General features: G+C 39.6%; 1 protein-coding gene across 1 annotated transcript; it reads right to left on the reverse strand.

Annotated features, from left to right (window-relative positions):
• Positions 1 to 20: 20 nt before the first annotated feature.
• LOC139636072 (ovochymase-2) lies at positions 21 to 20,249 on the reverse strand. The gene is made up of 25 exons (XM_071503752.1): positions 20,036 to 20,249; positions 17,477 to 17,607; positions 16,531 to 16,624; positions 15,616 to 15,756; positions 15,266 to 15,363; positions 13,672 to 13,798; positions 12,542 to 12,766; positions 11,637 to 11,852; positions 9,583 to 9,723; positions 8,324 to 8,569; positions 7,920 to 8,105; positions 6,147 to 6,256; positions 5,810 to 5,910; positions 5,091 to 5,368; positions 4,608 to 4,771; positions 4,314 to 4,497; positions 3,990 to 4,208; positions 3,197 to 3,331; positions 2,839 to 3,060; positions 2,480 to 2,662; positions 2,122 to 2,234; positions 1,941 to 2,035; positions 1,088 to 1,377; positions 688 to 848; positions 21 to 252 (listed from the first exon to the last, which is right to left on the reverse strand). The coding sequence occupies exons 1-25, from the start codon at positions 20,184 to 20,186 to the stop codon at positions 55 to 57; spliced, it is 4,209 nt and encodes a 1,402-aa protein (XP_071359853.1). The 5' UTR covers positions 20,187 to 20,249; the 3' UTR covers positions 21 to 54.
• Positions 20,250 to 25,223: the final 4,974 nt, after the last annotated feature.

The raw sequence follows: 25,223 nt of genomic DNA on the forward strand, positions 1-25,223 counted from the left end.
TAACAGAAATCAGCAATAAACACTGTCAAAATCTTTATTTTTATGATATCAGCTTTAGTTAGTTTTGTGATTTTCATAAATAAACTTCTTGATGTTGTCACTGATCCAGTCGCTGAAGGCAGAGACACGGGTGAACACAGATGGTTTCTTATCTTTGATGCAGCCCTGAGGTCCGAAGCTAACAATACCATGAACCTCCCAGGTTGTGTTGGGTCCAGCAGCTGTGCAGGCGAAAGGACCCCCAGAGTCACCCTGCAGGAGAACCGGAGGAAGAAATCAGCAACGATTTACTGTACGGGTGAGAAGATGCACTGGCGAGTATTTGATGTTTTTTAGAGGCAAATGTCAGTGTTGTGTTTTATAAAGATCTACTGGAATTCCAAAGCCTTCAGTGCTTTTCTAAATTTCTAATCTTCCCATGTCCTTGCTTTCATGGTTGCTCATTAAGGCAAACAAATAATGTTCCTATGCTCTCTTGTCCAATTATGTGTGAAAACAGGGCAGCCATTTGCAATCAAGGCTGACTGATCACAAACAAAACAGGATGTTACATAACGGACAGCCTAATCATTAGAGGCCAGCACATTTATATAATGAAAAACATGGAGGGAATTTGAACAAACAAGAACCATCCTCTCCTAATAAAAACATCCAGTGCATCATTTTGAACACTTTTATTTTTTTCACCTGGCAGGCTGATTTAAGCTCATCTGGGGACTCATATCCAGCACAGATCATTGAGGGCCTGAGGGTGTCCCACCAGTAAGCAGGTTTACTGCAGGTCTGAAAGTCAATAACTGGTAGGGCTGCCTGATTGAGCTTCTCAGCCACTTTGGGGAACAGATTACCTAAGACAGAAGTAATAAGGAAAATACATATATTGTTGCAGAGGGAACAGAGAGACTTGACAAAGATTGACAGATTCACACCAATATAACAGCTACATATGTTCATACTCATCATGGAATGTGAAAAGCAGAGAACTAGACTCATATTTACATAATAGCACTACACTGGCACCATAGCTTTAGGAGCACAGACTACATCTAAAACTACAGTTAACTCTATTTCCTGTGATCACTTCTACCTTTCTCATCTCCCCATCCGGTGACAAAGCAGGGTGTCCCAGCAGGCATCACAGCTCCAGGTTTGGGCAGACAGATGGGGCTGATCTCCCTCGTCATATTGACGGGCTCAGCCAAATGCACCAGTGCTATGTCGTTGGTGATGTCAGTACGATCCTGCTCGTAGACGAACCCCTCGTGGCGGATGATGCCATCCACCTTGTAGCACTTCTCTGCTGAGGGAACATCCATGGAGGAGTTCATGTGGTGCTTCCCCAGACACATGCGCCAGTAGGAGGGTTTGTTCAGTGGGCTGGAAAGCAGGCGAAGGTGAAAATCAGAACTTGTTTTACTTTTCCCTGTGGCCATTGTACAAGCTGCAAGCCAAGACAAAATGAAGGAAAAATAAACCTTCATCTTCTTCTAAACCTTCAGTAAAAATAAGCAAACAGTTGCTTATTTAAACATCCATTTAGTTACAGGGCAACATTAAAATTCATTTGGAGTCATGTCTCTACCGGGCCATTGTAAGTCCAATATTCACTATCTTTTCGCTCTGATTTTGGTCTCTACCAACTCCTGAGGGAAATATCTGAAGAAAAGTCTAGAGTTTATTTATTTACTTTTTGCTGAAAAAAGTGTCTGCTGGTGTAGTTGGAAATAATGACACCATGACAGCTGTGAGAGTGAACTCTGTAAAGCTTAGGTTAGCTGCAGATTCAGGTGATGCTTCTCTCTCCTTTTTACATTGTGACATTGATTTCACGTCCTGATACATTGTTACTGTAAAAATATCAATTATAGCCATTTTAAAGAACAATGGGATTTTATAATAGCTTATACTGTAGATCTTTCTGTAGGTTGAGTATTTCTTACACCATGAAACAGTGAGCAGCCGTCAGGATCCATTCTTTGTGAATCAAAGAGCCTCCACAGCCGTGCATGTAAGGTATGGGAAACATTGGTGAAGCCTGGGAAAGAGAAATACTTCTTTATAAACTAAAAGCTCTTCACTATCACTTTTTCCCAGTCATGCACACACAGGAGTAGATGGTACCTGCATGGAGACTTGCCAGGGCCAGGAGTAGGGGGTCGCCTCTACTCCATTAACCACCCTGGTAGTTGCTGTGTTGGGTTTCACTGCTGGGTTTCCACAGTTTTCTGGCCAACCTAGGAGGAGAAAATGTACGATTCAGTTGTCTATAAATAAGCCATCATCTGTTATCATTCATTCATTCATTTAAACAAATACAGGGTGGTCTAATGAGAAGATGCTACTTTATTTTGCATGGGTGCCTTGGATCTGACGTCTAGTTTCAGATCCTGCTGCAGCTTTTTTTTTTATAAAACAAACAAAAAAAAAACCCACATCAGAGGTACAAGGCCGCTATAAATTGAGCTCAGCATACACTTACTGATAGTAATATTGTCCCATGGTTTAGGTGGTGGAGGAGGTAAAGTTGGGATAACACTGGCATCAGTGGTCCAGTAACCACGAAAACCCTGCTGCTGATTGGCTCCGTTACTAAGGAAACGAATGACGACGGTGTTGTAAGGAATAGTGATGGTGGGTGGAGGGGCAAAGCCACAGAATCGACCTGCATATCAGATGAGAAATTAAGAGTTTATTGTTGTTGTTGTTGTTTATTATTGTGCAGCAAAGTGACAACAGCATCTAAGACAATGATACTGATAACACTGACCTGTAAAGGAAATACTTTCAAAAAACAAAACACAAAGTAGACACAGTGGAATTTTTAGCACAGTAACCAACCTAGTGATGCCATGCTGTGTCCATTGAAGATCTCCACATAGTCTACACAGTTTCCTAACATGTTGCCAGCTTGCAGCTCAAAATGAGTAAATGCTACATGGACACTTTTTGCTGAGGGGATGGAGATACGCCACGTGCACACAGACTGGGCTGGATAGTCACCGGGCCAGTTAGGAGAGGTGATTTCACCCTGATTACTGCTGAAGCTTCCTCCACAAGGAGCTGTTTGTGTGTTTGTGTGTGTGTGTGTGTGTGTGTGGACAACAGGGAGGAGAAAAAGAAAAGAGGAAACGACATTAGTTTTGTCAAGAGACTATTCCCTCATTGTCTTGTCAGGAATACCTTTCGCCTGTCTTACCCTCTGTAGGGTCCACTGCCCTCCAGGTGGCGGAGAAGCCAGTGTCCACCACCTTGTCATTGGAGGAGAACGTGATGCGAAGTGTGTTTCCATCACTCACCAGGTCTTTAGGAGGTACATGGCTGCAGTAGGTGCCTGAGGAGAGGTGAACATGAAGAAGTGTAAGCCAGAATTTTCTGAGAACCTTAGTCCTTAGCTTGTGTATTGATGTTCTTAATACATCTTTATTACTTGTTTATTACTTCTCTCTGTAATACTTTAATATTATACATGTAGGGCTGCATAGTTATGCACAATATTGCAAAGTGCAATTTCCAAATCGCAGGAACTGCAATTTTTTTGGTAAAGGTAAAATGTGTCACAACATTTTTCTGCATTGTTTACAACATAAGAAATGCCCTGGGCTATAAGTAATATTCTCTCCATATGTAAGGAGGCATGCTTGTTTGCCCCAACAAAAATCACATCATCATCACATCATTATTTATTTGTCATTATTTGTCATTCCACTTGAGGCCCATACTGCAATCACAATATCTGCCAAAATAATCGCAATGTGGTTTTTCTTTCTATCATTCAGCCCTATACACATGCATGACGTTTGCATGGCATTTAGGACCGAGACAAACGAAATCATCTGTCAGTGTGTTTTATGTGCCACTTTATTGCACAGTAAAAAACTGTCACACACACAAAACAACAGACTGCAGTAACTGTGCTCAAGTGTAAGAAATCATAAAAAAAAAAAAACATTATCAGCAAGAGAGATGAAAGAAAGCAGATATACACATACCCAGACTTCCTGTTCTGTCTGTGAGGCTCACTTTGTCATTCATGCACAACTCACTCTCCTCCAGGGAGAAATTGTGGAAATGGAGGTGAACCACTTTGCCAACAGGCGCCCGGATGTTCCACTGGCAGCGGGCATTGTTGCTGTAGCTGCCAGGGTATCCCATAGAGGACACGGTGCCACTTGTGCCCGTCAAGTCCTTTGCTCCTCCACAGCCAGATGCTACACAGGGAGGACAGAGGGTGAAAACCAGCAAAAAAAAATCTGACTTGTAACATATTTAGTTTTTGAGCAAAGTGGGTCAGTTCAAACCAGCTGGATTCATACTGTGCTCATTGTAGATGTCTCTGCGGATGACATTTCTGATCCAGGGAAGGTAGGCAGAGGAGCGAGTGAACACAGAGGGCTTCTTATTCATTATGCATCCAATGGGGCCAAAACTTGTTATACCATGAACTTCCCAAGGGCCACCTGAGATATCCTGGCACACCAGAGGTCCACCTGAATCTCCCTGTAAATCAAAGTCATGAAATAACCATCACCATTTTTAACCATCCGTGTAAAGTTAGATTTGTGAAACTGTAGTCTACTTGTCCTGTTCTCCTGTCGGCCATCTTTTACCTGACAGACAGACTTGAGCTCATCAGGCAGGGTATAACCACAGCAGATCATGGAGGTCTTGACCTGGAACCACCAGTAATCCATCCTCTTGCAGGTGTCATATGGCACAACAGGCAGGGCGACCTGGTTAAGGGCCTCTGCAACCTTAGCATTAAGTGAATCCCCTGATAAACACACAGACAGATTGTTATAAAAACTTAAATTTGATACCCTGAGAAGCATAAACACAGGAGGTAATTTTCACATTGAGTCCAGTAGAGGGCATGAAAACTATGCAACAATGAATATGTAACAGCATAAAAACATAATGAGATATGAGTGTTGCCTGAGGTGGTGCATTATTTTATTATTTCATGAATAAAACATAAATTTAATCTCTGTTCTCATCTTAAAAGATGTGACCAGAGTTTTATATATGAGGATAAACATAGAAATGTGAACTTAATGTCCAGGCTGCTAATAAAGATGAAACTCAAACCTCACCGGTCTCATCTCCCCAGCCGGTGGCGTAGCACATCTTGCCCTTAGGTAGGACTTCTTCCTCGGAGGGAAGGCAGGCATAAGCGATCTCATTACTGGGTATCACCTCCCCGTCCAGCCTCACAAGGGCAATGTCAAACTCCACCGTGGGCACAGTGGGATACTTGAAGCCCTCATGGCGATAGATACCAGACACATTAAAGCAGCGTTGGCTTGGCTCTGTGTAGGTCAGGTTGTGTTTGCCAAGGCACATCCGCCAACGCTGCAGCTCATCAGCATAGCTGGATAGGGAATCAGCAGATGAATCAATGGCAATTATACCTCACAGTTTACATTAAGTACACAATATATAGGCCCTCTCTAGGTACATGCCAGGGTCACTGTATAAGCTGACATTTTTATATAAGTAAACACATCCACTGCACACAAAATATTCTGACTTGAACTGCTCCACATCTCTGTGATGCAGGACCATTAGTCGAGGCATAGAGGCGTCTCTAACCAACCGTTGCACTTGCACTGTAATAAGCCTGAGGTGAAATCACAGACACCAATAACTGCCTCCTGAGAGATCACGCAAATGGGCTTCCAGGAAGTGGGAAAAAAAGTGGCATTTAAAACCTAAACTACTGTACATAGCTCTGTTTTTCTTCTGCCATTTGAACATTTCTTTACTTAATTTTACATGCACTTATGTGAAAATGGTAAAACCGGACATTTACTTTATGAAGCAGTGGGCTGCTGTAAGTACCCAATTCTTATGGATAAGAGTACCACCACAGGTGTGGAAAAATGTGGGTTCTGGACGACTGGCAGGCCAGACCTGAAAACACACACCAACAGGCAGAGAAGAAGAAGAAGTCAGTAATGGTCATCATGTCAGTTTCTGAAGGTTGGATGTAGTCAGTTGATGAATTATGGTTTATTGAAAAGATAATAACTGTAGGTTCAACTGTAACTAAATTTACCCTTTTGAAACCACTGATATTCCTATTATATCTGATGTAATCACTTCTATCTTTGTGTGAATTGTCAGTGCTCATTAGTGGAGATCCTCACCTGCATGGACACTTGCCAGGGCCAGGAGTGTGGCTTGGCTGGCTCACCGTTCACAATACGTGACACAACAGCAGGAGGAATGGCTGGTTTACCACATGTGCTGGGCCAGTCTAGGAAATGGGAGGACACCTCTGTAAAATATCCTGGGTCTGGTTGTCTGATCATGTATGAATTTGTTTGTGGTTTGTGTGTGTAAACGTGGCCTGATTATACAGTATATATCTGCGGCTGACAGATAAGCTCCCGTATTGAAAAAAAGTGGCTTTTAATCATTGGCTCTGGCGCTTTATTTATATTTTTAAAATCATTTTCCAATCACACCAGGTTGACACTGTTGGCTGCCGTGAACTGTGTCCACTGTTTTTGGCTAATGTGTAATGTGTCAGTGTATCCTCATGCAAACATATTAGCATGCTCCTGTGATACACAAACAGTGCATCCCGAATTGCACTCAGACTCCTTAACATCATAGTACAGATATAAATTTCTGGTGGTCATCAAAGGAGTTGACATCACATTGCCCGATGTCATTTTTACATCCCACATTTTCTTCCATCATCTCTATTTTTTCCTTCCTTCAACTGACACATGGGCTGACTTTGGTCAGAGCCTGGGTGGAAAAAAACCCCCAGAGGCAGCAGAGTCCATCTATAAAACTCTATTTCAGCAATTGGCTTGGCAGGAGCCAGGGCCACCTGGGGCTCATCGCAGGGTGAAGAATGGGAATCGGGTGACAGCCGCCAAGGAAAGAAAGTCAAGCACTAGGCCACTTCACATTGTGTTCTCATCACACCAAATCACCTTGTTTTACTGCACATCTGGGCGCAGCAAGGAGGACATGGGGGAAGTGAGTGTGAAGAAGGAGTGAGGATGGGAGGAAGCATGAATCACGTAAATAGAGGGCAGGCCTCTGTGCAGCTTCTAAGGAGCCGTTTGAAACTTAATGTTGGTCACTGTGATTGGTGACAGGACAAAACTGCTCTGCTAAACTGATGACAGGGTGTTATGATGTAGCTGGAGCAATGTGTAAATCACAGAACCCAAAATATCAAATGTAAAGCTACATCATACATGTAATAAAAATATATTTTATGTTTCACATGCATTTACATTTTTCCTCCACTGTTTTAACAGTTTTTATTAGCTGATAACCGATTAATTAAAATAACTGTTGATTAACTTTCTCTCAATCAGCTAATTGATTTATTCACTAACCATCTTAGTGCTTAATCTTAAAGCTGCCTTAACTGTTTTTTCTTTTGGTCACCTGGGGACAACAAACCAAGCTGAAAACAATAACTGATATATTATTTACATTTACATTACATTTACTAATTTGTAAGACTCTTTTATTCCGAAGCGCTTATAAGTGAGGAACATCACTATTACTGCCTTATAAAATTGCTTATTTACACATGCAGCCAACACATAGCATATTAGCATTCATTCAGAGGCGTGTCTCTGTCCCCTCGAGTCATGTAACTTCAATATTCCCAGCAGCTTGCTGTGTTTGGAAACAAAGTCGACTTATGGTCCAGAAAACCAAAACAATGCTCTAACAGAGGCTAAAAGATTGTGTGGGGCTGAAGTGTAGGGCAGAACTGTGTGATAATTCTCTCTGGGTTCATTACTATGAGCGACCCCTTTCACAATACACATTATTAATCGATCCATTGTTAACATGAAAAATGAATATTGGTGCAGTTTTAAATTTATCATTTTAGTGTAATGAAGATGTTTGCTAACTGTATCAGGCTGGCACAGATACTTTACCTATAGTGATGTTGTCCCAAGGGTTGGGCTGAGCAGGTGGCTCAGTGGGAGCAGGCAGACTGATGTTCGTGGCCCAGTAGGCCCTGAAGCCTTTGGCCTCGGTAAACAAGTCCGTATGGAAACGAATAACCAGCCTGTTGCCCTTTGACTGAATGGTTTGAGGAAGCTTAGTCCCACAAAAAGGACCTGCAATGGATTGAAAGAATAATTTTTCCATTATAACTATAATTCTCTATTATGGTGATCAGTGCTTTAATAATCTGTCGATACACTGTTCATTAAAACTATCCATTAAAACTTAGTATGGGTTCATTTAATTAATTTTGATAATTTGATTTCAATGTGATTGACTGTCATGAAAAATCCAAATGATTCTGAGTTTATAACTCCACCATCCAACTTACCATGTTTTTGTATCAGTGCATTTGTCACACTATTGATGTCATAAACCATTACGTTGTCATAGCATTTGGATGTTAGGATATCTTTGGCTTCTAGGTCAAAATGGGTGAATGTCAGTGTGATTTTTTTCCCCAAAGGCAAAGCGATGTTCCACATGCACTCAGTGTTAGCCTTGTAGTTCATAGGCCAGTTCTGGGATTTGATGACCCCGGTTTCCTCTTTGGAAGAAATGCCACAGCCTTGGATTTCTGAAACAGGAAGAGAGAGTGACCGAGAAACTGCATGAGATGCGTGACTGTAATTAAGTGCATAAAGTTTACAGTATCTGCCTGTGATAAGAGAGAGTCTTGGGTAGTCGGTGTACAATCTTATCATGATGAAACATGACCATGGGTTTATGCTAAAGTAGAAACTTGATTTGTTAGCGTAACTTTTAACTCCATTTACTTGTTTACATGGAAGTGGTATAAGAAAATTAATAAAACATGGAAGTGTGGCCAGGTGCTATTTTTAACATGAGCAAAGGTGGATTTTCTTAGATGAGTTAGTTTTCAGGTATTTGCTTCTTAATTGAATAATGTTTTATTTTATCTATCAAATGTATTATTTTTCTTCATTAGAGTACAATGATGATTATAATTATGATAATAATATATTATAACTTTGTACTCTACTGTATTTATTTGATAGTTATAATTTCTTTTGCAGGCTATCCAACAGTTTATAATATCTGAAACATAGCTGCACCTTGACCAGCTGCAAAGTGTTGCTGACATGATAATGCATATAACATGCATCAAAGGCCTCTGTATAACTCGTAGTTTTAATTTTGATGCACATATAGATTTCGCTGATAATCGTCATGTATTCTATTTAAAGGCGAAAAGCAGGGCTTTTGCCTTTAATAGAATACTTCTACATTGTTGTATTTTATTTGAGTAAAGTGCAACTTCCACCACCACTTGTAGGTTCTCAAGTCTTTTTTCTGGCCTGATAGTCATGATAAAGAAAAAGATAAAGACATTTTATCTTGCTTTTTATACGTCTCACTGTACTCTGACCTGTGTTTTGACAGTTCACACTGCTTATGTAACAACTGTGCTGCTTTTATAAATATGTGACAGAGGAGTGAGATGTTTTATAGTTTTAACGAGGTGCTGAGCTGCTTCAGTAACGTGTGCTCAGGTGTGAGTGTGTTCCTGTGTGTGTGTGCCATGTGGTCATATGAGTGAGTGTGGCTGTACTTGCTAGACATCAGTACCTGTGATATCCTCGGGATACACAGCCTCCCACTTAACGGAGAATCCTCGGTCTGTGAGGCGACTGTCGGACTGGAAGGTGACAGACACTGTGTCGCTGGCACTGACCACCACTGGGGGAAGGATGTAGCCACAGTGTGTGCCTGAAAATGAGATGGAGGGAGATGAAGAGAGTTGAGTGAGGGGTGAAGGGATGGTTCAAAGGATGCAGCTAAATAGTAAATAAACATTATTGGGTTTTGTGTGTGTATTGCTTCAATGGATGAGGATGCTGAAACACCAGCAAATGAGCGTGACTATGTTAACTCTAACTGTGCCTTCAGCGGCTCCTGAACATCATCTACTCATAATCTAACCACAAATCATGAACACTGCTTTTACAAAGTGCCTTTAAACACAAACGATTAACTGGTGGTGTTAGCTGACATTCACTGAAATGCTGCTCATTAGTACAGCTTGTCAAGTAGCTAAATCAGTTCCTGAGATACAGTATTTTTGTGCACCAGAGAAGCAGTAACATTTAGCATGTGACTGCAAATGCATGCAGATCATTGAATAAGGCTGTTTCAGTTAGTGTCAAAGAAAGCAGCACAATGCTGTGTCATTTAGTCCATATTTCTATTAACATTAATATTACTTGCTTTGCATGTCTTGTATTATGTGCCTCTTAAATAGTTCCTGACAATGTAATGGTTTTTAATTAACATTGAAATTTTCTTCTCTTTTTATTATTGCTCTGAATGCTCACGATGATCCCAATAACTGTGATTTTAATCTAATATTCTTTCTTCAGGGTGACTTTGTAACATCTCACCAGGGACTTCAGATGCAAAATAACCTTTTGCCTTCCTCTGGTGTATTTAAAGTACTCTGTCGCCGGTTAAAAAAAAAAAAAAAGCATTAAATAAATAAAATAAATGTAAGGCTCCCCCATGGCTTAGGGCCAAAGAAGGTAACCAATAACCACAACTTCCCAAGTCAAAATCTCTCAATCTCTAATAAAGAACTAAATGATACGTACATATGATACATAACAGAGTGATTTATTTTTCAAGTGTTTATCTGTGGCATATCTCCTGCTGTTGCAGGGATGCTAATTGAGGAGACATACCTATAGGCAATATCAAAGCGTAGGGACAAATATCCTATATAGTAATTTGAGGTCTCTGGGAACAGTCACCCAAAATAATGAGCTGGAGCTTTTAAAAGCTTGGAAAAGCTGCTGCCTGATGAGTTCATTCTCAGTGGGATTGGTAGCATTACAGCCCTTCGCCATTGCAGGCAGTCATTTGTTTTAAATTTAAAAAATATACACTATAGCTTAAAGTGAGGTTACATCTCATTTTTCAGTCTTCTGTGGCTTGGGTTTACAAACAGACCTTTAGCTGCATCCTCTCATTTCTGCTTTTCATTTCTCTCTGCATTTTGCACATAAACTCATACCCCACCAACTAATGGGATGCACATACTCATCACCGATCTGTGTATGTTTCTCACACAGCGTGTGCTTCCACCTCAGTGCTTTAGCCCTTGAGAACTCAGCAATAGATAAAGCTGTATCAGCCGCACTGCAGGCACTGAAGTGAATAATAAGGGGAGGTAATTTATAGTTTGCTGGGCTCTTTGCAATGTTGATCCTAATCAACAGTTTTACAGCAGGGGATGGATATTGAGCTATAATGTACTAGAGCTGTTAGCCTAGGACAATCCAACAAACACAAGCCAAAGTCCTCGTAGTTAATGAGTGCTTGTTTCCTTTGTTTGTCTTAGTGGCTAACCACTGCATTTCTAAATGCAAGAGGAAGGGGAGTTGATAACCTGTACTCCATACTGGTTGCTACTATAGCCTTGCAAAGGCAGATATGGCTGAGCACCAATTTTCTAAAATTATCTAAGGGGCATTTAGGGGTCAAACAGCATTAATAAGCAAAAAGCCAGACTTGTGGGACTTTAATGAACAATAGCAGCTTTAATGACTGAAATTGATATAATAACAACCAAAAATGAATCTGCATAATTATTGTACAAGAGTATAAAAGATTAGGTTATGGCTCACCTAGAATGCTGTATTTATCTGAGATGACCAGTTTGTCCTCTTTGCATTGTCCAGTCTGTCCTGTGATGGCCATGTCAGTGATCTGCAGTTTAACCAGGAATCCTTTGGGCACAGATATCTTCCAAGAACTGTTTAGATGAGCAGGATATGGATTTGGATATCCCAAGGATTGGACCACTCCTTTGCGCCCATGGAGAATTACTGGACCACCACTCCCTGCCCCAAAACAAAGAGGAAGTAATGCTGAAAACATTTTCTTTTTTCCATCAGATTCCCACCTCATCAAGCTGAATCAAAAGCTACGTTTTCTGTGTGTGCAGATTCTTTTGGAACCAGCTTGCTTTGATACAAAACTGCCCCGTGTGCAGGTTCATTAAGTAGTACCTTCAACTGCCACAGGAGTGGCCCAGTCTGTCTGCCAATAGCTTTAATACAATGATGAATAGATAAACCTCATGGGGGATCTCCCCACTCCTACACAGAGAGCTACTTACATCCGTCCAGAGCTGTGGCTGTGCACTGAGAACTAAATGGGGAGGCATCACAGCATTATTATTATTATTGTTTATTTTACCTCAGTAACCTATTAACTTTCTAGGGATCACTGATTGCAGTTTGGCACTTCAAAGTCAATTAAAAACACAGAGGATGTAATGGCCAAGTTTCGTGGGAAGCTGGTTCAGCAGCATCAACACTGACGTTGTTATTTGTTAGTGTGGCAGTCAAATAAATCCAATGTTGTATATTTTTTAATGGAAATCAAAATAGAGATATACAGGGGAGGGGAGGTTGGCTCAAAAAGTCAATTGAGCCAAACTGTGTTATGGAATTATGAGTAAATAGTTTATTTTAAGTATACAAGAGTGAAAACTAAAGAGAAAAGTAGGTTTGGAGAGAATACTTACCAGAAGATGTAGGAGGTGGAGAGGTTTGTGTGGTGGGTTTGGGTGTAGTTGTGGCTGTGGGTGTGGGTTTTGTTGTGGTGGGAGTAACAACAGGAGGAAGGCTGGACTTTGTGTAAGTAGCTTTGAATCCTTTTGAAGTCAAACTGTTGTCAGATTTGAAGCGGACCACCATTGTGTTGCCACTGGACTCCACCGGCTTTGGCATCGTCCTCCCACAGAATTTACCTTTCATAGATATAATGTCAGTGTTAAAAGGTGATAAACATTCGCAGAGGCTTGCATGACTGCAACATCCTCAATTTCAGAAGCATGCCCTCTTCACTTCTCAAAATATGCTCTGACTTACTGTTTTACACCCTCTTATCTAAGTTAGTTTTTATTGTCTTATTATTGCACTTTTATCATTTTTATTTCTCACATGCAATGTCTGATTGTCTGCTAGTCAGTCATCTGTAAAATGTTGAATTGCACTAATCTATATAAAGGTGCTATACAAATAAAGTTTGATTGATAAAAGATGCTAGAATTGAATATTATTCAAAGATAAGGCAGTAAAGAAAGTTACTGTTGCATAAAAATTATCGTAAAGTTTGAGATCCTTAAAATAAAAAACAAACAAAAAAAGATATCTGCATATGGATATTTCCCGTTTTTTTGTTTGGCTGTTATGAGTTTCTTGTTTTTTTGACATCCACCCCACTTGTGAAACCAAATCAATGCCCTTGTTTAGAAAAATGACAGTAATAAATTGGTAGATTCTCCAAGCTGCTTTAAGAATTAAGTCTATGCAGGCAGATTTAAATTCATTAAGTTTAAAATAGACTCCAGAAGCAGTGTCCATTGTACAACTTTTCAAACTTTTAATTGAGCTCATCTTTTATTCATGGACGAACAAAGTTGACATTGTTAATGTTGAACAAAGCCCGAAATCTACTCTGAATTCTAACACATCCCTTTGACGTATAGTCACACATCCTGCTTTGAAATAAACTGTGCTGATGACTCAAAACATTGGGCTATGTTTTAGCATCCCTGCTCATCATCATGCTCAGTGGATGCAGTTTCTGTAAAAGTAATTTCTCTTCATCTTCAGCACTGCATACTGGGAACATGTATAATGTCATGCTTACCCACTGAAGAAGAGCCGGCCTTGTGGCCATCATAGACCTGAACAAAGTCTCCACAGACCTCAGGGACCAGGTCAAAGGAGGTGAATGTCAGTCGGACCCTCTCGCCTTCAGGGACTGTGATTCTCCACTGATAAAACAAACAAGCACAGTACAGACACACACATGCCAATTAACTCTACTAGAGACAGATTTACACTAATATATTCCTATTAAATCACACTTCATTTTAAACAACAAAAGGGAGTGCAAACGGCTACATCCACCATAGGTTTATAACAGATGATACTGCCACGGATTATAATCAATCCAGTGAAGTCTCGTTGATGTAGCAAACCGCTATCTGCATCACTCCTCATGTTTTCCTACTTCTATTCTCATGGTTGCAACATGAGCTGCAGTTTGACATACTGTACCTCATAAATAATTTTGTCACTGATTCTGTTTCTGTTCGGACAGACAGTGACCTGTCAAGCTAAAACACAGCAAGGTGAACTCATGATGACAGCCAAATAATACCATCCGACTCCACGTCCAAACCCAGCATGAAAACCTTGACATCAAAACTGACTCTGATTTAATCAGATGCATTAATCACAGATCAAGACCACAGATGCTGTCAACGTGAATGTGTTGAAATCCATAGTTGATGGATTTACTTTGAGATGCTCATCTGAAATCTTTAGGTTTGTTCGGAACCACATGCTAATCAATACAAGCACACTGTGTACAACACTATAGTAACAGTCATAAGGTATGGCATAATGTTCAAGACATCCTCCTGGAACTGAGCTGCAGTTAATTTACACAGTTCACAACACAGCTCACTTAGAATAAAAAAAGAAGAACCCTCTGTAACTCCTCTGCTTCTCTAAGCATATCCTGTTTTGTGATGAGTGGATTAAATTGGCATAGATTTACATAATAAGTGACAGCATCAACAACATCAATGTACTTTGTTAAAAGTCAAGTCCACATACAAACAAAAAGGTAGCTTCAAAACTCCTCTGAAAGCACAACGTTGCACAACGTTAAGTGTAATATAAATATTGACAGCAGGCAACAGCTAAATCTATGTACTGTTTTCACATGTGGTAAACAAATGAATAAAACTGACTTGCTGAAATAAACATAAATAGCTGAAAAGCAAGGTGAAATAATCATATGAATACCATGTTGGAGTTATGCTATTGTTATTTCAAATGAGAGATTTCTATCCAGAAGAGATAGTGAAATAACCAAAACAATGAGCTGAAAGATGCTAAAGCAGACCACAAAGTCGTGGGGAACTGCAGAGTGGGTGATAATTCTCCTTGGCCTTGTCATAAGGATAGACCACTTACACATGGATGGATTCATGTGACCGATTCTAATATGAAAATACCAGCTGTAGTAGCTTTAAGGGGAATATTAGTAACAGAATGGGGCCAGCACTTTAAGAGAGTACATATCCCTCGTAATGTAATTGGTGAGTGTAATATTTATTTCCAGTCATGTGGCAGTATATTGTACTTGCGTCCTCAGATGAAAAAAAAATCATCACTGTAAGTAAATGTTCCCATGAGCTGTTACAGCGTGGCAATGTGTGTTGCAGTACCTGGTATAATGCTCCATTCAGGTAGTTCTGCTCAGGGAAGCCAGGGGTCATCAGATCCCCCTGGTCACCTTGGAGAAAGCCACCGGCTCCAGCTATTTCTGGCAGCAGGGATGGAGGGCACTTCAGCTCCACATACAACTCAAGGATACCCGCAATATATACATATATTCCCTCGCCCTCCACTTCCAGCCATCCCATTTTCATTTCTCTTTTCCTACCCCTCTATTTATTCAGCACCCATCCCTACAACATTCACTTTGTAGGTCAATCATATACAGTAAGACAGACGTCCAATATTATGTCAGAGTTGAGGTAATTCTCTTCAAATGGATTTCCAGTTACCCTCCTACCTGGTGTAAGCCCTGGAGCCACAGCCTTGAAATGAGCTTTGAATCCTTGGTCTGTTTTTCTCTCATTAGTGTCGAAGTGGACGGTCAGTTGGTTTGTCAGTGACACCGCTGGCTTTGGTTTGGTGTAGCCACAGTATTTACCTACAAGTAACACAGAAATTACGCACAAAAGTGACAAAAACAACCACAAAGAGACAAAAACAACCAATATGAGACAAAGAATGATGTGGCCACATCGTTTGTAGTCATTTTGCATCTCTCTCAGTCTGGGTGTCTTGCTCCTATGCAGGAGAACCAGAGCTTTAAATTTGAGTCTGAACACATTTTCACTAATTTTCCCATATGTGTCTCCTTCATTGAATCTGTACCCCAGTCAGGCCCACCACAGGTTAATTTGCATCTAAATAACAAAAACAGAACACAGAATGGGGGATACATGATAAAAATCATTCAAACAAAGTGAAAACCAACATGTTTGTGAACTAAGTATACAGCTTTAAACTCTGCAGGCTGGCTGGAGAACTAGTGCTGAAGTGTGTGTTACTAACTAGAGCAGTGTGCAGTAGACCGGCAGGACTGTGTGGCTCACTAGCTGAGTCTGCCCATGGATGGATGGGCTGATTTGGGCATGACATCAAAGCTCAATCCCTTTAGCCTTGGACAGAGTGCATAGCTCCTCAGGCAGGGGGGAGTTGATGTATTTATGTGCATTTTAAGTCTGTATATGTGCTTATATACAGTATCTATCTATCTATCTATCTATTTATCTATCTATCTATCTATCTATCTATCTATCTATCTATCTATCTATCTATCTATCTATCTATCTATCTATCTATCTATCTATCTATCTATCGTTTTTATACAGTTTCTTTTCCCCCCTTTTGAAGGTTTGAATTAATGTGAGATTTTTACCAATGGTTCCCAGAGAGTCTTGTACTGTGATGAAGTCAGCTGTGCAGAGCTTGGTGTCCTCCAAAGCAAACTCCTCAAACCACAGATGGATCACCTGCAACAGAAACATGCAGAGGTGTTTCATCTCTCTTTTTTAAATCTCGGAAGTTGATATAGCAGATGGGTTGCCGACAGGGAAGGCAAGAGTGCCCAATGTCAAATGTGAGTGAGTGTGTGCGCATGTGTGAGAGTGTGTATGTATGGCTCTGTGTGTATGTTTATGTGTGTTTGAAGATAGCAAAGGGAAGATGGGGGGTAGAGACATAGAGAAAAGCAGCCATTGCATCAGGCAGGCGGGAAGGCAATCATGCTAACAAAGAAAGACGCATCAGAGATTTTTGTTTTCTCCTGTGGGTGTGGGGAGGAGAGCTGAGGAAACTGAAGGAGACAAGGCAGCCATCTGTCCAAGACGCTGCCACTGCATTCATCCCAGCTGTCCTCCACTGCTTGGCCTCACATAAGACAGTTTCCCCAACAGTGACTTAACAAACTCTACTGATTAGACACCAGGCACAAACACTGTGACAGACCCTGTCAGAGACAGAGACTTATTAAATATGAATTATTTTGATCTGCACAGTCCTGCAAAAGAGACATAAGCTGGTGTATTGAGAGTGGTGGTGAAAAAATGACTTCTGACCATTTATAGAATGATAAGATGAAGATGTAAATGGTATGGTATAAATAGGCTACTCCATATTGAATTGGTTGTGTCGGGCTGATCGACATGAGTACATAATTACTTCTCCTTGAGTAATATTTAAAACTAGTCAGTCAGTTCATTAAATATTCTTTTTTGATCTTACATTAAGGACGTAGGGCAGTTTAAAGTGGGAACTATTACTCTACAGACAGTAAGAGCTCAATGTTTGAGGTTTGGAAGAGCAGTGATGATGATCCATGTCACCTTGTCAGGGTCCACAGTGATGTGCCAGGTGCAGCTCTTGCCGTTGTCATAGCTGCTGGGGTAGTTCCAGCTGGTGAAAGTGCCTGACTCTCCTGACAGCTCCCGAGGACCACTACAACCTGAGACCGGCCCTGGAAATGTATGACAAAGGAAGAGATTTGTTATTATTTGACCATTTTAAGAATCATAGCAATATAAAGCCTCATTCAACAACAGCTTGTATCAATCAACTCAACAATCATCAATCCATCAACTGTAATGGTATAAAAAGACAAAAAGTTGGTCAGCTAATATGTAGGTTACAACATCCAATAACATTACAACAGTTTACAACTCCTAAACTGACTGTGTACTCAGTACCACCAGATCCTGGTGATCCATCAAATATTAGTAATAATAGTAGATATTTCTGCCTGGACCAAAATGGTGGACCAACCAGCATTGCCATCCACACAGCCATGTCGCCAGCATAGTAAAAACATTACTGTATTTTAATTGATGCACAAACCATAAAATTCAAGTGATTAAAAAAGACCATATAGTATCTGAAGTGAAAATCAAAAGCAATTGCAATGCCTGGGAAACAGCATTGATTATACACAGTGTCATCATCCACAGCAGCAGCATTTTTTCCCTTGTGGCTGGAGCAGCTTCTGTTTGGGTATCTGGGGAACAAATGTTTAACAAAAAAAAAAACAAAAACAAAAACAAAAAAAGCTGAAACGTATTTTGTCATTTAGGCAGAACAATATCAACATAATCATATTGTTGTTCTGTTATGTAAAATCAAGGCACCTTGTTTTAAGGCCAGCGATCCTTTTGGTGCATCACACAACGACAAACTGCAGTTTCAAGTGATGAAGATCCAACACTGAAATGGTGTCTGGCTAAATCACATGGAACAAGTGGCAACAGTGACTTTTATTCAGGTGTGTAAGAGGCTCTGAGAAGCTGCAATGCTAATTTCTCCACTTCACTCCTCTCAAGCAAAAACAAACAATTTTCCCACTTCAATTTCCAAAGACATAAAAGGACAGCAGAAATTTATCTCTTTTCTCACATAAAGCCTCAGACATTCTACGCTAAAGATTTTTTTTTTCCTGTATAAAGCCAGAATACAATACAATACAAAACAATAGATTCCTAAATGAAAAATTGGAAGGAGATGAAGGAGAAGTGGAGGAGGGAGCACTGCTTGTTGTATGATAATACATTAAACACTGCTGATGTAGTGATGACACATACATTATTACTATGAAATTGCTGGGACAGAGCAGCGGTCATGCAGAAATCATGGTAATAAAACACTGCTTGCTTCTGCTTATCCGCTATTATCTGCTGTGTTTTGATTTCCATGGGATAAGACAGAGAATGGGGTGATAGGAAATAAATCCCTCTGAGGAAATGCAGATGATGTTTTTATTTGTCAAAGATATTTAAATGCAAAGTGCAAAACATTTTGCCGGAATTACATTTTCATAATCATTACTTTATTTGTTGTTGTTGACAAATGGTATATTTCAAATGTTTCAAATTCTTGTCAGTATTTGTAACAATACATGTCGGTTAATTTTTGCTGTACTTACTTGCTTGATTAGGACTTCACACTTGCATACATACATAATGTTTTCACACTCTATACATCTCCAAGAGTTAATAACTGTGTGTTGCGTACTGCCAGGTGGACAAATACCTGTGCTATAGTAGAGTTTATGTGAATTTCACATAAATACAAATAATCAAAAGATAATTATTATGGATCTTGAATAATTCCTGAACAATTTCCTAAAAAGTTCAAAGAAGTTTTCTGGAAAGAGTTACCTGTACTTCTGTAATTATAGGCGCACTGAGAGTCTTTTAGTCAGTGCACAGCAGATATGTGAAATTTGTACAGGCAAGCATGAAATTCATTATAGATGAAGAATAAACTTTCCAACCAGAAGGGCACTCAGAGAGTGCAGACACCTGCCAATGTCAACATACACCAGACTTCAGAGGGGAAAAAAAGAAATACCTTTAAAATATAGAAGAAAAAAAAAGTTTCCAACTGCAAGATCTCCATGCAGATTATCATTTGCCTTGCTGTAAAGTCATAATAAATCACCTTTTGCATTCAGTATAGTTTACAGTGAAAAAACACTGACAGTGACATTACTCACTGATTAAAATAAACTGCAGGTTCAGTTTGACCACATGCTTTTTCAGTGTTGCTCAGTCACTGATGTAATGGTCTCAGATAGATTTTCTGTCGACATTCCTCACTGTCTTGTGTTGTTGCTGTTAAATGTTTACCATTACAATATTCTGTCATAGATAGGCTATAGGTGTGTAAGAATTGTCTTTTGACAATACCATCGTGATGTTAAGAATTATTGCTCAGCTGAGTTTAGCTGATTTTCTGATCTAAGAGAGACTATGCAATTAAAAGCAGGCAAATAAACACAAGGCATATCAATTCAGCATCAGTACGGTATTTAAGTGTGTGTTAAGTGTGTAACTTAACTGTACCAGATACATGTTGGTATTAAAATAGAATACAATGCAACTTCTAAGTATCACCTTCTTCATGAGTGGAAGAGTCAGCTTTGTCTGTGAAGTAGACGACCACAAGACCGATGCAGGCGCCGGTCATAGCCACAAAAAGAAATATCAGACATTTTTCCATTGTGCTCAAACCCCTGGACCGACGACGACCCTTCTCCACATCCATTTTTCTATCACAGTGGAGGAGATGCACCAGACTGTGCCTCGTCCAACAGTTCACCAGTTTATCACTGGACACAAGGAGGGACAGGGTATGTCTGAACTTTGACAGCACTGATGAACCTTGATCTCACTCAGATGTGGTATTGCAGTATGGCAGCCTGGATGAGATGGATGTGACTGAACCATAAATCATACAGTATCATAAAGACAAGTTAATGAGTATTGATAATGCTCATGTCCCAATGAAAGGGTAATTAGGGTATCTTTCAAGGGAACTCATTGATATAGAAAGTAAAAACCCCTGACAAGTCCACAGAACAACTTGTTTTACATGTCCAATGTGGCATTCAATTTCCTGTTGTTTAGTCTTTAAAAGTTGGTACAGGCATCAAGAAAAATAGCATTTCAGGATTACAGTCTCTATTACAATGCATGGCATGGGAAATAAAAAAGAGAGGTTAAATAAATAGAAATAAGCAGTGCACACAAAAGTGAGACACTCCATCCACAATAAAGTAAAAAGAAAACATGTTACAGTTATAAGTATTTTTTTCATGAACACGTGACCTTTGTCATAACATTCACATTGTAAAACACATCTGTGGGTGTAATCAAGTCTCTCAAGGACACTGTGTGATAACAAAGACGGACAATAAATTATGAGACAATACAGCATCTTAATGTCTTTTTAATGAGTTTTTTTTTAACCACACTGTAGGTAGCTTTGCTCTCTGTGGGCAGTATCCTTTACCTTAGTTGCTCACTACAACTGAGCAAAGCCCTGTAAGCAGCAAATTCACAACAGTTTTTTTACGTTTTCCCACTGAAAATTTGCAGATGGTAGGTATTTCATACGCTGTTTACAGTGTTTTTAAACTAAATATTTAGATCTGACTACTGTTGGGCCAACAAAATAATAAAATAAATACAGGTTCATAATTTATTCCCCCAGAACTTTAACCTGGACAATCTGGTAGTGAGGAGAAAGCTTTAAAACACCATTTATGAATCAAAGTTTATTTGTATGGCACCTTAGTGCCATTTAAAGTGCTTTACAGATTGCTGGCAAGTTTATAATAAGAAAAAAGTGCAAATGTAAATAATAATAAGAAAAACAAATGATATAAAAATAAAATAATAAAACCAAATGATATGGATTAAAAATATTTAAAATAGATTCAAGACAATGACAGGAAACAGTGCAGGAAACATCGGAGAGACACAGCCACATGTTTGAGCCTCAGTCAGACTCAGACTCACATGAGGAGTGGGTTGTGCACCAAAATTGGCAACCAGCAGACATATCAAAATTGTTAGCGTAGTTAGGGTCTTTTATTTGTTTATGCTGTCTGTTAGCTCGCAGCTGGCAGTGGCTGACACAGTGTTAGTGGCTGTGCTAATGCAAACTATCGCTCTCCGTGCTGTAAAGAGTTCGGGTTTATTTTGCCTGCCTCAAGTCCCCGCAAGTTGATGGGATTGGTGCTGTAGATCTATAACGCATGAATCCCTGGCTGTCTGAATCTGTTTTTATGAAACTGTCATTGGTTCAATTTCCAGTGTGGAAATGCACAGTCATGGTGTTGACTGCTTATTTAGCTCATGACATGTCTTGTCTTAGATAAAAAAACATCAACAGACATGTTAACAAGGATAAAAACTTGATTTTGAGCAGAGGGTGTCTTTAATATGATTTGTCATTTTGAAATACAGGGGAAAAGTGTAAAAGTTATCAGGAAAAACTTAATTTTTCTCTTAAGGTAATGACTTTCTTTTCATTTTCTCTGTGTGACAAAAGGCAGTTATGTAACAAAGGCTGCTTATCTCCCTACGGGGATGCCAAAGACAGAAAAATATCATTCTTTAAACAGTATCATGGTAGAAACCTATTGTTTAAGACACTATCAATAAATACATTATATTGATATTTGTGTGTGAGTGCTTCTGTGTCTGTCTCTCTCTCTCTCTGTCTTTCTCTGTGTTTCACCTTTATCAGAGCTCAGTTTGTTTTGGATCTTCTTGCTTCACCAGGGGACCTATGATTTATGGGCACATCTGTCAGCCATAATAAAGCAGTCTCTAATGAAGCCAGGGAAGGTGACCTTTGTGTATATATGTGTGTATGTTTGTGTGTCCTTTTTTTCCAGACATGTGTCTTTGCACATGTATGCTGTGTTACACAGGTTATGAGGGCATGTGCTTATGAGCTGAATGGGGAGAAATCAATGATGAGCTCTAAATGCTGGATACATGCACATATGCATGAGAGCCAAACGGAAACAGACAAATAAAAAGATAGTGTGTAGCCACAAAATATTGAATGTTAGAGGAGACAAAAGGGGTATGTTGCGGAAAACTGGAAGTGTTTGATAAAGGAACACACTCGCACAGCCCAACATTGCACCACAAACAAATGTAGGCCACATATTCCACTGGGAATGGAGCGGCCATCAGGAGGACGAGCTTCACTCCCAGCTATCTGGCTTATACAATACAAGGATGAAGAAGCAGTAGTAGACCATTTTATGGGAAATATTCTGAAGAGTGGAGGCCAGCATTAGCTTTAATCACCTCACTGTTACTGGCTTATGTTTCATTATGATATCGCTGAACAGAGAAAGGAGTGTCTGGGGCAGAGAGAAATGGAGGCTTAGAGAGATAATGGGGAGTTGGAGTTGAGGGGGAAGGCACGGTGAGAGAAAGAGGCACAGAGATGGACACAGAAGAAGACAGACGATGGTGAAAAACTGCACAGATACAGGTGAAAATGGAAATACTCCACCAGTGAACAACCAAATCTCCAGAGCACTTTCAGAGCCTGGGTTATGTAGAAATAAATGGCAACATTATGATCACCAGCCGCCTCTAATTACCCACTCCACAATCTCAGAATATGATCTGTAAATAGTGATTAACACTCATCCCCATGATAAACGTGTATCTAATATGCCACAAAGGATCTGTGAGTGGAGAGATTTCATCCTGACGATGATCTGGATAATTGTAATGGCTTCTCTCCAAGTGCTGTAGCATCTGTAGGGTTTTCCATAAAGGTTTCTGTAAGAGCTGAACAAGCTAATGTGTTTATGAAGCTAACTGGGTCACTGCAAGCAGATCTCAAATCCCAATACCAGGACAGAAACTTATCATAGGACTTCAGTTATAGCTCAGAAATGTTGCTGCTGCCCTGGATTCCCCCACAATGTGAGGATGCTGTTTCTGAGTTACACATGATGGTGTTCACATTTGGAAATAAAAACAAACAAACAAACAAACAAAACCCAAAAAGTATTTGCATTGACATTCAAATAGGGCTAAGTTGGGGTAAGAGAGTGTCTGGTCTTTTCCACTCAATAATACATGATTTGTTATTTCAATATCCTCAAACATGAATTTTTTTTAGATTATTATCAATTACCCAACTCTTGATACACATAACCTCTTATAAATTGAATTTGGAAATCAATGGAGATCTACAGGTCAAAACATATAGAAAAACAATATGAATGCATGACTCTCCTTCAGTAAATAAAATCCAGTAACCACACTAAAATACATGCTTTTTAAAGAAACGTCCGTCGCGCCACAGTTTTCCTTACAGTCCATCTGCTCACCCTGAGCACCAGCATCATTAGTTTTAATATCCCAGCATGGGGCTGCAACAGGGGGCTCAAGCTTCCTCTCAAGGACTATCGGTTTTTAAGTTTAGCTCCTGACTTAGCCCGGGAGATTTCTTGTTAAGTGGGAACACTTGAGAGATCATTACTTCGATCATTACTTCGCTCTTAAGCTAGGAGTAAGTGCTGTACTGTCACTGTTGTGTTTCTTAGAAATGCATAAAATCACCAGTGTTTTTAACAGGTCATTGTGACAGGTTATGTTCTTCTCTTTAAAACAAAAAATCTGAGCTGCAAAACAAATACAACTCTACACCTTGATGTTAAGCATGTGACAGATATTATACAGATATTCATTAGAGCCTCACTAATATTTGCATATTATAGAAGCAATATATATAGCATTAATAGTGGGGTGACACAACTGATGAAGACTACATATATCACTTCTTTTAGGATGACTGAGGTTAAACAAATTAGGAAATTTTGTGACTACTAATACATCCATTATATATATATAATATATATATTTTGGTTGTTTTATGGCATTTTGGCCTTAGAGATAAGTTTTATTGTCTGTCGCCAGATCCTGATACACCTTATTCTTCTTTTCCATTGTTGTCCAAAAACTCCAAAAACACACCAGTGAGTCACACTGTTGTAATGGGTGACATGTGTCTTCATAGTGATGAACATGGGCACTGTCGTTTATTTTAAGTCAGTCCCACACCCACCATCCTGCTGCAGTGAATTCTCACTAGTGTACCAAATGTGTATATATTCTGAAAGTACTCCCCGTCAAATGCACCATTCACTCCTTTAGTTTGCTGGAAAAAAAACAAAAAAACACTACAGTGGCCAGTTGTTTTAAGACATTGCTTAAAAAAAAGACCACATATTTGCATCGATTTTTAGACTGATCTTTTAAGATTTATGTCTTCAGTAAGAACAAATGGTCCTCAACCCTATCCTCTAGAACTTACATTTAATGTATACAATTTTTTTTGTCTAATATGCATTGAGGGAAAAATAATTGCCATCTTGACCAAATTCTATGAGTGCCGAAACATAACCATGAAAAGTCTGACTATCGTTTAGTTGATATCGTGGGGAAAACAGACAATGCATCACATTATCCGTGAACATTTAGGGGATACGTTTATTAAAAATGTTTCCTTGTTGTGTCGATAGGAAACATAATCCAGGTGGCAATACATTTTCATTATAACATCTTTTCTGTAGCAAATTAGTTATATACTGTAAATATAATTTTTAGGAGAAAGGGTTGGACAGGGGAGCTGGAAAGATATTGAGAGACAAACTGATGCATTGTTTTTTATTTCCTATAAGAAAAACATAGAATATCATCAATGTTTCACAAGCCACAGAAACAACAGGAGAGAGTGAGAGGGACACGCCTCTGGGTC

This window comes from Trachinotus anak, unplaced genomic scaffold (assembly GCF_046630095.1).
Source record: "Trachinotus anak isolate AG129_WGS33_773 ecotype Australia unplaced genomic scaffold, CSIRO_AGI_Tana_v1 ptg000019l, whole genome shotgun sequence".
NCBI classification, from domain to species: domain Eukaryota; kingdom Metazoa; phylum Chordata; class Actinopteri; order Carangiformes; family Carangidae; genus Trachinotus; species Trachinotus anak.

Bases quoted from the DNA above. Each gene is read 5' to 3' on its own strand.
- LOC139636072 (XM_071503752.1), bottom strand. From the start codon at position 20,186: ATGGATGTGGAGAAGGGTCGTCGTCGGTCCAGGGGTTTGAGCACAATG. The intron at 5,369-5,809 runs GTAAATGTCCGG...TTCCCTATCCAG, and splicing joins GCAGCCCACTGCTTCATAAA to CTATGCTGATGAGCTGCAGC. The intron at 2,036-2,121 runs GTACCATCTACT...TCTCTTTCCCAG, and splicing joins CCTGGCAAGTCTCCATGCAG to GCTTCACCAATGTTTCCCAT.